A 14,505-nucleotide genomic window follows, 5' to 3' on the forward strand; every position below is an offset into this window, starting at 1 on the left:
TCACCACTTCTACCAATGCTCTCAATGTTTGCTTCTATGCACTCCTCTTTCTCCTTATCTTGTTTCTGCTGCTTCTCTTGCTGCGTGGGGCTATTTATATTTGTTTGCTCCCCATTGATTTTCTCCCCTTCCGTCAACCCCATCATATCCTCCTTGTTACGATTATAATGCTGCCTTGGAGAGCTTTTTGTACTATGTGAAGATCCTATATCTTCATTAGAATCCCTCTGATTATCCTCCCGAAGACCCTCCACTGATTGATTCAGATTAATGCTTTGAAGTGTCTTTGATTTGCCACTACTAGATTCTATCTACCCTTCGTTTTGTGTTGAATTCAATCTCTTAATCCCTTCCATATCAGCTATCTCTTTATTTCTGTCAGCCCCCTTTCCGAATAACCCTTTTTCATTTGTTGATTTTGATGGCTCTTCCTGCTCACTAGCAGTCTGCTCACCATTTTTATTACCCCTACTGGCCTCTCTTATCTCCTTCTCCCCGCCTTCCTCCAGTGCCTCATACATGTTGGTTGTCACAATTTTCTAATCGTTATTAGTAACTCGAGGGTTCCACACTTGGTCCTTTCTTCCTCCATTATCAAAATAATTACCCCTTTTGTATCCCTTCTTTCGCCTTTGTATCTGAAAAACATTCAACAGCTGTTGTACCTCGTCTTCCTTTCCTATTGTAGTTCTCTCTATTTTTGTATTGTCATTATTCTTCTTCCCATCTATCTCTTCCTCATCCTCCTTTGGATAGAGTTCTGGGTGAATGATAAAACATTCTTTTTTGTTATGCCCTTGTAACTTACATGTATTACAATACTTGGGCACGTAGCCATATTTGATTGAAATCCACTTTTCCACTACTTCCCCTGTCCTCTTCCTCACTCCCACATTGATTCTATTAGGGAAATCTCCCATCAAATCCACTTCCACCTTCACCCTAGCACAACTTGGCCTTGTTTTATTTAATGTCGCCATATCCACCTGCAAAGGCTTTCCAACCGCTGAAGCTAAAGAAAAAATAGCTTCTTTGCCAAAAAATATTGGGGGGGGGGGGGGGGGGGGGGGGGGGGAGGGGCAGAGATGGGAAAGATATCCATGCTACCGCAATTGATGTTTCCTCTTCCGGATTAAACATTGGATCCCACTTAAGTGTTCTCATAGGATAAGACCAGTGGTTTTTAGTGATGTAGAATTGTGGCTTTGAAAGTAATGTGACATAATCTTCCAGCAATGTGGTCCTTATTAGAACATATATATTGCTCAACAATCCAATGTTAACGCCGCCCTTTAGCTCACATTGCTTTGGTATTAATCTTCTTAGGTCCTGTATATACGGCCACCCGTATGAGAATTTTTCTATCACGGCAAATTGAAGATCCTTATTGATGATCATCTGTTCTACCTCCTCCTCTTCCCATATTATCCTTGGTTCTCCATGAAGATATGCAACTTGCTTCATCGGAACCGACATGTATTGTGAACTCTTTGCTTTCACTTTATTAGCATACGTGATTGTACATAGTAGTCCATTGGTGTTAGTGATTCCTTGTGTTATTGGTCCAACCTCCCCAAATGGAGGTTGGCCAACGGCCGCCGTGGCCATCAATTCCGACGAGGGTAGGCAATGTGTAGGGTTTTAGAGTTTTCGAAATTTTTGGAGCTTCTGTGTTGAAGATCTTTTCATCAATATTGGTTTTCTATTAATTTTTGTCTAGTTTTCCAATATATGATTTTATTTTAAAACATCAATACTCAAACTTATAATCAAAATAAACTAAGTATTTTGACCGTAGCATCGAAACTCCTTCGTAGAAATTGAGATACAAGAAGTTAATACTGCCTCTATCTACTTCTAATTGTCATGTTGAGCTTATCAAAAGTCAATTTGACTAATTTTCAAAGTGAAATTAGATTATATGAATTCGATATTTTAAACAAAAAAAATTAGATATTCAAAAACTATACGAAAAGTACTATAAGTTGCAACCTTTTGCATATCAATATGATGAAAAAATATATCGTATAATATTAGTCAAAGTACTTATCGTTTGACTCTAATAAAAGAAATTATGATAATTAAAAGTGGACGGAGATGGTACATGATTAAGGAAGCTGAGGTATGAGTTGATTTGGACCTTATTGAATTATTAGTATTATTCTTTCAGCTAATTAGACATTGAGAAGGAGAAAAATTGATTGTTTTTTTTTATATAAGAAATGGTTGATTTCATAGATTATAATCGAAACGAAGAATCATACGATAATTTCTGAAATCAGAAGAGGTTTTTATTTTTAATTTTTTTAATCAAACAATTGCAGTTTCTTTTTAAGAAAAAACCTTACTATTATTATTATTCAGATAAAAAATCCTTGTAATTGAAAAAGGAGAAATGGAAGGTGTGTTGTGCTAAAAGTTTAAAAATACCAATTTGGGGAATATTTGGGTTGCTTCCTTCTTTATATTTTTGGCAACTTTGTTTTAAAAATCAAACTTTCCTCTCAACTTTGAATAATAATCGAACTTCCCTCTTTATTCTATGCATGTCCATTTTATCTTTGTTATATCACATATATAAAGAATATATATATTCTTTATATTATATATAATTTATTTTTTAACTTAGATATTTATAACTTTTTATTTAAGTTCATTAATATTATAAGTAGAATTATATTTTTTTATAAATTTTTCATAATATTTAATATTATTTTTATGAATGTTATTTCAATATAATATGCATTAAGCGTGTGAATATGTATGCATGCGTATATTTTTGTCTTTCTCCACTGTCTTACTCCACACATTTCATATTACTTGGCCCTTCTTGATGTGATACCACTTAATAAAATTAATTGGAACTAACATTATTTATAATCCTTTGAAACTTTAAATTTGACTACTACTATTTTATGCAGTAATTTAATACTAAGAATAGAAATTTTAAAAATATAAGAAATTCTTTTGATTTCATACAAGTAAATTAAAACAACTATTTTAAGAGTGAGGATTAAGTAATATAAACGGCGGAGGTGTTCTCTATTGACTATATAAATAAACAAGTTTTGATTGACATTGATAGAGTATTACATAAATTATAGTTTAAAAGAATTTAAAATATAAATAATATCATTTTTAAAAATTTGACCTTAGTTAAATTAATTATTTTATATTACCTACATCAAAATATATTTGGATTGTTATTACTCTCTGCTATTTTTACTTGTATAAATAAAAATTAAAGTTTTGATTATTATTATTAAAATTAATTTTCTTATTATGCTAATTTACTTCATTATAGATACCATTAGCTCATATACTTTATTAGTAATTCTGAGTTTTTTCGTCCAAAGGATAATGTTTATGCTTTTATGAAAAAATTGTCACATGAATTAAGAAAAAAGAGGATAATATCATGATTTCCAAAGAAGTAATTTTATTTTTTTTTTGTATAAAAGTCTTCACCTTTTGTTTGTATGATAATTTCAATAATACTTTTTCAGTTTATAAAATTAATAAATAATTTATCATTTTGTGTCTATCAGGTAATTGAAATTGGTGTAATTATTAGGGTAGTAATTATCAATCTAGTGATTATACAACCTAGTAACTACGCTAACCTGTTTGTTTGTCACAGTGTAAGTAATGTACTTGATTGCACAAGTATAATCATGAGGTTATATTGAATTTTAAAAAATAAAATTAATTATCTAAAATTAAGAATTTATATTAGACAAATAAGGGCCTATAAATAATATTAAATTGAATATTTAAGACATATATTGTCTTTTAAAAATATATTCTTATTAACTAATAGTATAAAGAATAATTGATTTATATTTTTCAAATTAGTATGTTTTAATTAAACTAATCATAAAATCTAAAAGTACAAAATTTCTATGAACATCATGAAGTGCATGTTTGACAAAAAGATTAATACTATAAATATAATGTCATAAAATTATAAACATTCGACAAAAAGGTAGTTTATCAAGTCTAACAAAAAAAAAATAATTAACAGGGGTGATATAGTGAAAATGTCCCCCTATTTATCATTTCTTAATTAAGGAGTGTGACAAGTCAAATATGAACACACGCATAAAGATAGTCTGAGGAAGTATTAGTTAAACGAAAATTAATACTCCCTCTCTCCCTAATTACTTGTACAATTTTCTTTTTTTACTTGTCCATTTTGACAAATCAAGAAAAGACAATTTTTTTTTAACCTAAATTATACCTTCAATTAATTATTTTGAAAAAGATTAATTCATCCACCTCATAATTAATAGAGTTAAAATGGTAAATTAATAAGTATGTCAATACAAAAGTGGACAAATAATTAGGGATAAAAGGGAATAGATGGATAGATCAAAGCACATTTGTATATGTACAAGGTTAAATGCATTTAGTCATGATATCACAAGGAACTTGTCAACAAATTCATGGATCAGGACTATTGATCTTCCCAAAACAAAATGAAAGAGTACTGTATGTGAGTGTATATATACACAAATGAATACTTATGAAGATTTACAAGAAAAAAACATAGCAGAAAATGAATGATTTGGTTGACAATGAAACTACGCCCCATGTCTGGAGAGGAATGCGACCTTTGCAGACAGGGGCGGACCCACTTATAAAATTTCTATGTACGCCACTGATTACAGATTGCAGATTAATAGGAGTTGCTTTCGCTAATGTATCAGATCAACTTCTTCCTCCTGAACCTGTCTTAAATCACTTCAGCCATCGTCATCGATTGCACCTTCGATTGAGTGAAGGAATCAGATGCAGTGTTTGAAATATCATCATATTCGCGTAGCTTTTGTTGGCCCTTTACTCTGTTGTAAGTTCTTACACCTTAATCAAACTGCTCTCATTTTACTTTCAATTTTCTATAGTTGGAAACTAGCAATATGCGGAAACATTTCAGAAACATGCTGTTTACATGAATTATAGATAACAACCACATGGTTAATAGTCTATATCCCAACATCTACATCTCTTAATTTCAAAAGGTGAAAACAATCGCATCTTCAATTGATTTTTTTTTTTTTGAAATATATGGTTTGTTTCCATTTCTATTTCTTGGCAATTCTACAACAAAAGTAGAAGTTACACAACGGTATAATCTTGAAATAAATAAATCATACAAACTACAATCAGACATTTAGGAAATAATTGAAGAAAAACATACAACATCACCATACGCTAGGAAAGGCAACCTAATAGATCAAACAAACAGAGAAATTAAATAAGTATATAGTTTGGTAAAACATAAATATATAGCCTCCATAATATTCTTATGTACTTATGCTCGGACTTTTTGATGCTGCATTTTCCACCTGATCGCGACTCTGGTTCGTTTTTTTTTCTCCCTCCAAAGTCTTCCTTAGCAGACGAAGCTCTTTTATGTAGTAATGAAGTCTATCTATGACCAAAGCAAGAAACAATGTGAACCCTGCATTTGTACACAAGAAAAAAAAAGACATTATTTTACATCATATACCAAAAATAGTCCGTTATATGAATCATCACGATCTAAATTAGCCAAGATTATATTCACCCAAGAGCGAGGCTTCTAAGAGATGATTAGCCAACAAAACTTGATCAGTTGGATTAACAGTGCCAGAATCAGTTGCGCGGTTCTGCATTAGAGTGACGTTGAACAAGATGGAGACTAAAACAACGAATAACGTTCCTCCAGCACTCTTTACTATGACAGGTCCCCTTCCTTGCTTCGATTTATCCAATGCCATCAAAACCGGTTTCCTTAAAGGGGTTCGGAATATGAGGGTCAATATCACGACCACTTCAAGAAATACAAGCGCGAATAATGGTTGAATCATCATTGTCGTTGTTTGGATATTCAAAAAAACACAACTTTTGTTATTGTTGTTACGTTGTTAATCGTTTATGATTTATTAGTAAGGTAAAAAGGAAAATATTTAACTCAAGTTCTCATCAAAGCGTGTTAGTAACAAGATGCTTAGGGACTAAGAAGCAGCAAAGAACAAGGGAAAATGCTTATTTACTTGTGGTTTGGTTTAGGAATGTGTGTGGTTGCACGTAAATGGAGGCTTCTTTTATTCAACCTATGAACTCGTCAAAGGGAAGCCTTTTGTGATATAAAGCCAATTTTTAATAACATGTCTATATTTTTTTTTTCGTACTTATTATTTATAGTGTAGTATCATTAAAAAACTTATTTACTAATATCAAGATGTGAGTATCTTGTACTAAATGTTACATTGTGTGTATATCCATCCTTTTTGGATTATAGATAAAAGGTAATATGCATCTGTAGATTATTCTTTCTTACTATACGTGGTTCCACCTCCAACTTTCATTTCACACATAGTTGGTAATAAATGTCCTATGTAGCAGCCTTTGATGCTATATATCAAGACCATGTGGATTCTACAAAAAAATTATCATATCATGACCAACTCTTTATTTGACTTGCCCCTTAAATACTTAGATAGGCTCATGGAAGTGAGGTAGAGAAAGACTCACGATTTGAATCAAATGAAGTGCATCAAGGATAAACAAAAGTAAAGTGCATGGTGGAAAAGACTGCCATTAAGTAAATCAAAGCTGACAAGCGTATTTCCACAAACTCTTAAACGAAGAACTGAAGAGGACATAAAGATTGTGTTGGGAGAATTGTGGCACTCTGAAAGACTTCAGAACTTTAGGATTGAGGAGGTTAGACATGTTATTAGTAGGATGAGCAGGGGGAGAGTGACTGGACCCGATGAGATTCTGGTGGAATTTTGGAAGAGCACAAACAAGGTATAGAGTAGTTGACTGAGTTGTTTAATGCTATTTTAAGAAGGCAAAAATATTTGATGAATAGAGCTGCCCCATTGTACAAGAACAAGGGTGATATAAAAAACTGTAACGATTACAAGAATATCAAATTGCTAAGCCATACATACTGTAAAGATTTGGGAGAGTGGTGGATATGATGATGAGGAAAGATGTGTCCATTTATGAGAATTCATTTGGATTCATGCCTGGAAAATCGACTACTGAAGTCATCCATTTTATCTGGAGACTGAGGGAGAAATATAGGGAAGAAAGACGGACCTACATATGATGTTCATTATTCTTGAAAAGACATATGAAAAAGTCTTGAGGATTGTCCTCTAGAGGTGTTTGGAGGCTAAAGTTGTCCCGATGGTTTATATTTGGGCAACAAAAGACATGTATGATGGAGTCAAGATTCCGAATAGGACAGTGAGAGGATACTTTGAGCACTTTCCAGTTGAGATGAGGCTACATTAGGGATTGGTTCTTATACCTTTTCTATTTGCCTTGAGGATGGATGAGTTGACTCGGTCTATTCAGGAGGAGGTTCCATGGTGTAAATTATTTGTGGATGACATAAAACTGATTGAGGAGAAACGAGACAAAGTTAATGCTAGGTTGGAAGTTTGAAGACAAACTCTAGAGTCCAAAGGGTTTACGTTGAGCAGGAGAAAAAAATATTTTGAGTGCAAATTTAGCATTACGCTGGATGAAACGAGCGTGGAAGTAAGGCATGCCACACAACTATTAGCAAGAGAAAAAGTTTTAAGTATCTTGGTTCCGTAATTAAAGATAGTGAGAATATCAATGATGATGCCACAAATCACATTTGGGTGGCCTAGATGTAATGAAGGCTTGCATTTGGAGTCTTGTGTGATAAGAAGGTACCACCCAAGCTTAAACGTAAGTTCTACAGAGTGGTGGTTAAACCGTCCTTGTTATATAGAGTAGAATGTTGGCCAGTCAAGAACTCCTATGTTCAGAAGATTTATGTTTTGGAGATGAGGATGTTGAGATGGATGTATGAGCATATACTAGGAGCGACAAGATTAGGAATAAGGTTATTCAGGAAAAAGTGGGAGTGAAATTATGTGACGGACAAGATGAAGGAAGCAAGACAGAGATTATTTGGACATGTGAAGAAAAGGGGCATTGATGCCCCAGTAAGAAGGTGTCAATGGTTGACTGTAGGGGGTACACAGAGGGGTAGAGGTAGGCCAAAAAGTATCAAGGAGAGGTTATTAGACAAGACATAAAGAAACTTCATATCACCGAGGAAATAACTCTAGATAGGAAGAAGTGAAGATCGCATATTATATAGAAAGTTATTAGGGGTAGAGTGTTTCCTTGCTTTGCGAAAGGTTAGTCTTGTTAGTGTCTGTTGTAGTACTAGTCACACCATTGTAGTTTTTGTCATATGGTGTTATTGTTTCGTTCAAGTATATTTTACAATGCTTTTCTTATTAACTGATACACTTTCTTTGTTGTTTTCTTCTTATTTTACTTGAATTTGATGCACTTGAGTCGATAGTCTTTCTGAAACAACCTCTCTACGTCCACGAGGTAGTGATCAGGTCTGCATACATTCTACCCTTCCCAAACCCTACTTAATGGGATTCCAGTACTGGGTGGTTGTTGTTGTTGTTGCTATATACTTTTGTACTTATTTCAAAATTTAACAATGATGTAATTAGAGAACTAATACTTTCTTTGTTTTAACATTGAGTTTAAAAAGTAAAGAAGATAGATTTTTGAATCTTGTAATTTTAAACAAGTCACGTCAAAAATTAGAATTAAAGAATTATTTCAAAAATAAATAAATATTGTCATTAGAATATATGGAGGGAGTGTCTTTCACAACGATTAATCTTTATCTCTAAACAGAAATATGAATGTAGGGTTATAGTTAAATTTTATGTATTCTAAATGTATATTAGAGAATAATAATCGCTTCCCCATTCATTGAATTATTGGTATCCCAATTCTTTAGGAAATATTTGATGATTTAAGAGACCCCTTTCTTTCTTTCTCAATGTCCTATCTATTTTTTTGCCACTGGTAATATATCTCTCATTAGTCTTCTCCTTTTCCATTTCTCTAAAAATCCATTTTCATTCATGTAATTACCCTTCTTTTGTTTTATTTTAATTATCAATATTTTCGAGCCCAAGAATTTAGGGATCGTTTGGTATGCTGGACATCAACATTAGCCAAATTAGTCAACATTTATCTCTTTCCATGCAGCAACATGATCTTATTTGTAACAAGCGATTTTGGTGGTTGGTTAATAGATAGTTCTGGGATAAAATTTTAGTTTCATTATTAATCGTGTGATAAGTTTTAAATCAAGATTTATGATTTGTACAATAATAATATGGAGATCAGTTATCTCGAGAAAAAAACAATAAAAATGACAAAAAATAATAATGTAGGATCCCTCCGCTCCATCGCATCCTTTTTCTGCTAAATAAGGTGAATGATATTTTTATAACAATGAACTTCTTAAAAATTATGTTGTTCATGTAGTTTTAATACATTAAATCAAACAAATCAAATAAGAAAGGTATCCCAAGATAACTAATCTGATTATATAATCCAAATATAACTAATCCACCATGTCTTTAAACCAAACGACCCCTTTATGTTATATTTTCATTTATCTTTAAATAAATACCCTCCTTTCTTATGTGTTTCTTTTTAGGGGTATGAATATTCATTCTTTTTATTTGAACTTGGCAAAATTTGGGATTTCTATCACCTAAAATTTCATTGTTGTTTGTGGATTATGCCCTCAAATGTTTACATATATTCTGTTATGTCTTTTATAATGGTTCTACTGATCTGATTTCAATTTTGTTTTTAAAATGTAGGCATACAAGAGAGTAGTATACCAAATTGTATATATTTTTGCGGTTTCTATATATATTATCACAGCTACAATCATGAGTGGCAATATGTCAGGACCTCTTGACCAACCATTCAGACCAAGTATGTCTTCAATCTTCATTTACAATATTTCCTCTTTTGTTGTTGTTGACAAGATATTTCAATTTGCATTATTTCCAAAGCAAGTTAGGTTATTAGACTAATTAGTTTGTGTTAGAGTGGGTTAAAGTTTCACATTGGTTGGCGAATGTATTGACGGTTTGCTTACATGGACTCTGTCAATCTTTTCCTCATGAACTAGCTTTTAGAATTGAGTTAGGTCCAGGTGTCATATCTTTACATGATGTTAGGGTCAGGTTCATCCTCGTTTGGACTCGCGGTTTCATGCTTTAGTTAGGCCTGGGTGTGAAGGGGTGTTAAAGTGGAATAAAGTCCGACATTGGTGGGGAAATTGACTGATGGCTTGCTTACATGAACTTGGACAATTCTCCCCTCATGAGCTAGTTTTTCGGATTGAGTTAGACCCATGTGTTATATCTTTACATGATATCATAGCCAGGTTTTTTTCCGTTTGGACTTCCAGTCTATGCTCCAGTTAGCCTGGGTGTGAAGGGGTGTTAGAGTGGGTTCAAGTTCCACATTGGTTCTGGTTAGGGAATGGATTGACGGTTTGTTTATATTGACTTGGGCAATCCTACCCTCATTAGCTAGCTTTTGAAGTTGTTTTAGGCTCATGTGTCGTATCTTTAAAGTTTGCATCCATACAACGATTGAATTGTTCTCGTTTTATAGGTCTAGAAAAGATTGACATGGAAAACCATGAGCATGAGAGGAAAACAAGGCTTGGGTCTCTCAAGAAGAAGGCAGTTAATGCCTCTACCAAATTTAGACATTCTTTTACAAAAAAGGGCAGAAGGAACAGCAGAGTTATGTCTGTTATTGTTGAGGATGAGCATGATGCAGAGGAAATAAAGGCAGTTGATGCATTCCGACAAGCACTTATCTTAGACGAATTACTTCCCGGAAAACATGATGATTATCATAAATTGTTAAGGTGATTATACTCATTATGTGTTTTTGTTGACAAGTATATCTTATCAAAAGATTTGGATCCTGTCTAATATTTAGTCTTAATGATGAAACAGATTCTTGAAGGCTAGAAAATTCGATATTGATAAATCAAAGCAGATGTGGGCTGATATGATCAAGTGGAGGAGTGAATTTGGTGCAGACACTATCGTGGAGGTAAACTTTTTTGAAATGTTAGTGTAGAAATCATAATCCAAGAAATTTGAGGGAATGTGTTGTTGTACATTTCTGTTAGGACTTCGAGTTTAAGGAAAAGGAAGAAGTCCTTAAGTATTATCCACAAGGGCATCACGGAGTTGACAAGGAGGGAAGACCGGTTTATATTGAAAGAATTGGTCAAGTAGATTCTGTCAAGCTTTTACAAGTTACAACAATGGATCGCTATCTCAAGTACCACGTGCAGGAGTTCGAGAGGACCCTCAATGACAAGATGCCTGCCTGCTCCATTGCATCAAAAAGGCACATTGATACAAGCACAACTATTCTAGATGTCCAAGGAGTGGTATGTTCTCATTTCAAAAATGATTAAATTGAATGAGAACCTTAGAATGTAACCATGGAAAAACTAAAGGAAGGAATTTATGTTTATTCTATTGCGAGCTTATATTAATCAGTAATTTAAACTATATGATTTATGGTGCAGGGACTGAAGAACTTCAACAAATCAGCAAGGGAGCTCATTCAATGCCTCCAATCTATTGATGGTAACAATTATCCCGAGGTACTTGATTCTTTTTGCGACTAGCTTAAGACATTGTGCTATATCTCTCTTGTCTTGTTTGATGTTCTTATCTTGATGAGTTGTTGAGTTTCTTTGCTTACTTGATTATTTTCTTTTATCATCGTTTAGAGCTTGTGCCGCATGTATATCATCAATGCTGGTTCTGGATTCAGGCTCTTATGGAACTCTGTCAAGTCATTCCTAGACCCCAAGACTACGGCAAAGATTCATGTACACGCACATAACGTCTTTCCTTCTATATGCATTGATTCTGTCTCACTCTCATAAGAATAACCAATTCATGGCTCTTTCTTTTAGGTTCTTGGTAACAAATACCAGAGCAAGTTGCTTGAAGTAATCGATGCCAGGTAAATATACGTAGAGTTAAATATTTTCTCTAGTTTCTTTAGCTTCTAGCATAACTCAAAGTTATATGCTTCTAGGACGCGCATGCTTATTGACAAATTAGGCATCTGATACAAGAACCATTCTTGAGTAGTTATATTTATTTAGAATGAATTGTGCATAACAAAGTAGCTTTCTTGCATAGAGCCTAATGCAGTTTATATTCATCGCCTTATACCAGCGAGATACCAGAATTCTTAGGTGGTACATGCACTTGCGCGGACAAGGGAGGATGCATGCTATCTGACAAAGGCCCGTGGAATGATCCTGAAATAATGAAGGTAGATTTCAATCTCAGAAATTTAACATTAAGGCATATATTCTGAATGTACACTTCCGGTTTTACATGCCTAAAATGTGTGATTAATTTTATACCAGATGGTTCATAACGGTGAACATAAATGTTCAAATAGAAATTTCATCTCAACAATTGATGAGAAAACAATCTCAGAGGATGCAAATGTTTATGTGGCTCATACTCAACTCTCCCCTCTCCACGAGGAAGTAAGTTACTTCGTCATCCATCACATATAAGCATATGTCCAATTTTCTTAACTTCATATATTCCATGAATGAGGTTAAGGTTCAATAACATCTGCTTAAAAGAAGATGTTTGAGAAAAATAAGAACAAATATATGTTTTTCCCCTATATCTCATCATTCTCATGGTTACAAATTATGACCAAAATAAAGTAATTCGAACTTTATTTGCTAAATTCTGATACTTAATCTTCATACCTTGAAACGGATTGTACTATGGCTTACCCGTTAACCATATTTGTACTTGTCGTTCTTTTATTATTTATTTACTTGTAGGTTGACATGAACAAAAACTACCATAGAGCATATGATCCTGAAGACTATATGCCTATAGTGGACAAGGCAGTTGATGTAACTTGGAGTACAGCTAACGGTACCAGTTCTTCTCCAATTATGCAGCAGATGTCACTACAACAAATAAAGGATTTTGTGGCAATTATTTAGCGGCAATAATAAATATGGATATTCATAACCAGATGAATGTCAGTAAAGGCTGTAGCGACTCTGGATGCAATGACATTAACTCAGTTGCCTCTAAAAGGAAAATCCATTGCCACTAAATGTCTCTTTTGTTGTAGTGTGTTCTGCTGACTCAAAATAACCAATTGCGCGTATCTAATGCTTTCATCCTACTGGTTTCTTGTTTTATTAACTTCTATCCATCTTTCATTGCAGGTAGAGATTTCTTCCCAATCCACGATGCTTCTAAGTCACCCGAAGGATTTAGCAACCATCTATTTACCGGAGTTATGACCCTTGTTATGGGCATTGTGACATTAGTCAAGATGACTCGAAACATGCCAAGGAAGCTAGCTGATGCCACCCTGCAGGCTCATGGCTATCAATTAAGTGAACCTACCATATCTTCAAGTGAATACTTCAGCATGATTAAACGCATGGAAGAACTCGAGGAGAAAGTCATTACTCTTACCAACAAACCTGCTTCCTTACCTCCTGAGAAAGAGGAATTACTTAACAACGCCATGAAACGCATCGATACTTTGGAGCAAGATCTTTCAGCTACACATAAGGTATTTGTTAGTATCCTTTCAAAGCTAGACAATATATATTAGAGATTTCAGGTTTACGGTATAATATAATCTGCATTTTATTGTTTTACTTGCAGTCGCTTGAGCTAGCTCTGGCACATCAAGCGGAACTTCTAGCATACATTGAAAAGAAGAGGAGGAAGAAGAAGTTCTTAGGGATTTTTTGAGTCTATTTTTAATGGAATGTGAGACATCCAAAGATTAAAAATAGGTTCGTCTCGATCGGTGAATCATCTAGAGATCAAGAAGATGCAAATCAGGAAAACTAGAAGTCTTCTCTGCTCTTGTGATTATCTGAAAAACAAGAAGCTACAGGACAAAATGAACGATGGATCGAGTTTGGATTCACAATATTTTGGTCGACCATTGCCATAAAAAAACATGTCATTGATCACAAATTGTACATGGTTTGAATGGAATGGACTAATAGGGGTCTAGACTATACAAAAGTGTGGCCCTGGGCTATATAAATTAAAGGATTGAAGTTGCATGTGTAAATATTTCGTACATTATCAATGCAGTCGAACCGTTTATAGAAAATTTCCTATGGTTACTTTTTAATAACTTGGTGTAATCATTTAAAATTTATTAAATATAAATTTATAAAATGATTGGAATTATATTAAATTCATTAATATATTAGTCCAAATAAATATTATGGATTAATATAATTGAGTTAATTATTTAAATTCAATAAATATGAATTTAATTAAAGCCCGCTCCATAAAGCCCATATGCCATGTCACTTAAATCTGATTGGCCGGGGGGAGTCCTCTTCTAAACACAACTCCTCTATTTTAAAACTATAAATAGGGGTCCTCATAATTCATAATAAAAAGACCAAGAATTTTAAACAAGAAACTAGAGAAAGCTCGTGGATCAAAAGCTGCAGATTTCTCTACAAGTTCAAGAGTTCAAGAATTCAACCATTCAAGATTCAAGATTCAAGAACATTCAAGTCTCAAGAACGATCAAGATCAAGAACGATAAAGATCAAGA

At 33.6% G+C, this 14,505-nt stretch overlaps 2 protein-coding genes across 2 annotated transcripts; one reads left to right on the forward strand and one right to left on the reverse strand.

The window, feature by feature from the left end:
* Positions 1-5,067: 5,067 nt before the first annotated feature.
* LOC125864518 (uncharacterized) lies at positions 5,068-5,903 on the reverse strand. Its single transcript, XM_049544540.1, has 2 exons — positions 5,570-5,903; positions 5,068-5,464 (listed from the first exon to the last, which is right to left on the reverse strand). Exons 1-2 carry the CDS (start codon positions 5,853-5,855, stop codon positions 5,307-5,309), a joined length of 444 nt encoding a protein of 147 aa, XP_049400497.1. The 5' UTR covers positions 5,856-5,903; the 3' UTR covers positions 5,068-5,306.
* Positions 5,904-9,691: 3,788 nt separating this feature from the next.
* LOC125864498 (phosphatidylinositol/phosphatidylcholine transfer protein SFH3-like) lies at positions 9,692-13,784 on the forward strand. The gene is made up of 12 exons (XM_049544522.1): positions 9,692-9,804; positions 10,495-10,756; positions 10,848-10,947; positions 11,027-11,293; positions 11,435-11,512; positions 11,642-11,743; positions 11,831-11,880; positions 12,099-12,198; positions 12,296-12,421; positions 12,734-12,830; positions 13,133-13,488; positions 13,584-13,784. Exons 1-12 carry the CDS (start codon positions 9,759-9,761, stop codon positions 13,671-13,673), a joined length of 1,674 nt encoding a protein of 557 aa, XP_049400479.1. The 5' UTR covers positions 9,692-9,758; the 3' UTR covers positions 13,674-13,784.
* The last annotated feature ends 721 nt before the right edge of the window (positions 13,785-14,505 follow it).

Source organism: Solanum stenotomum, chromosome 5 (assembly GCF_019186545.1).
Source record: "Solanum stenotomum isolate F172 chromosome 5, ASM1918654v1, whole genome shotgun sequence".
NCBI lineage: Eukaryota > Viridiplantae > Streptophyta > Magnoliopsida > Solanales > Solanaceae > Solanum > Solanum stenotomum.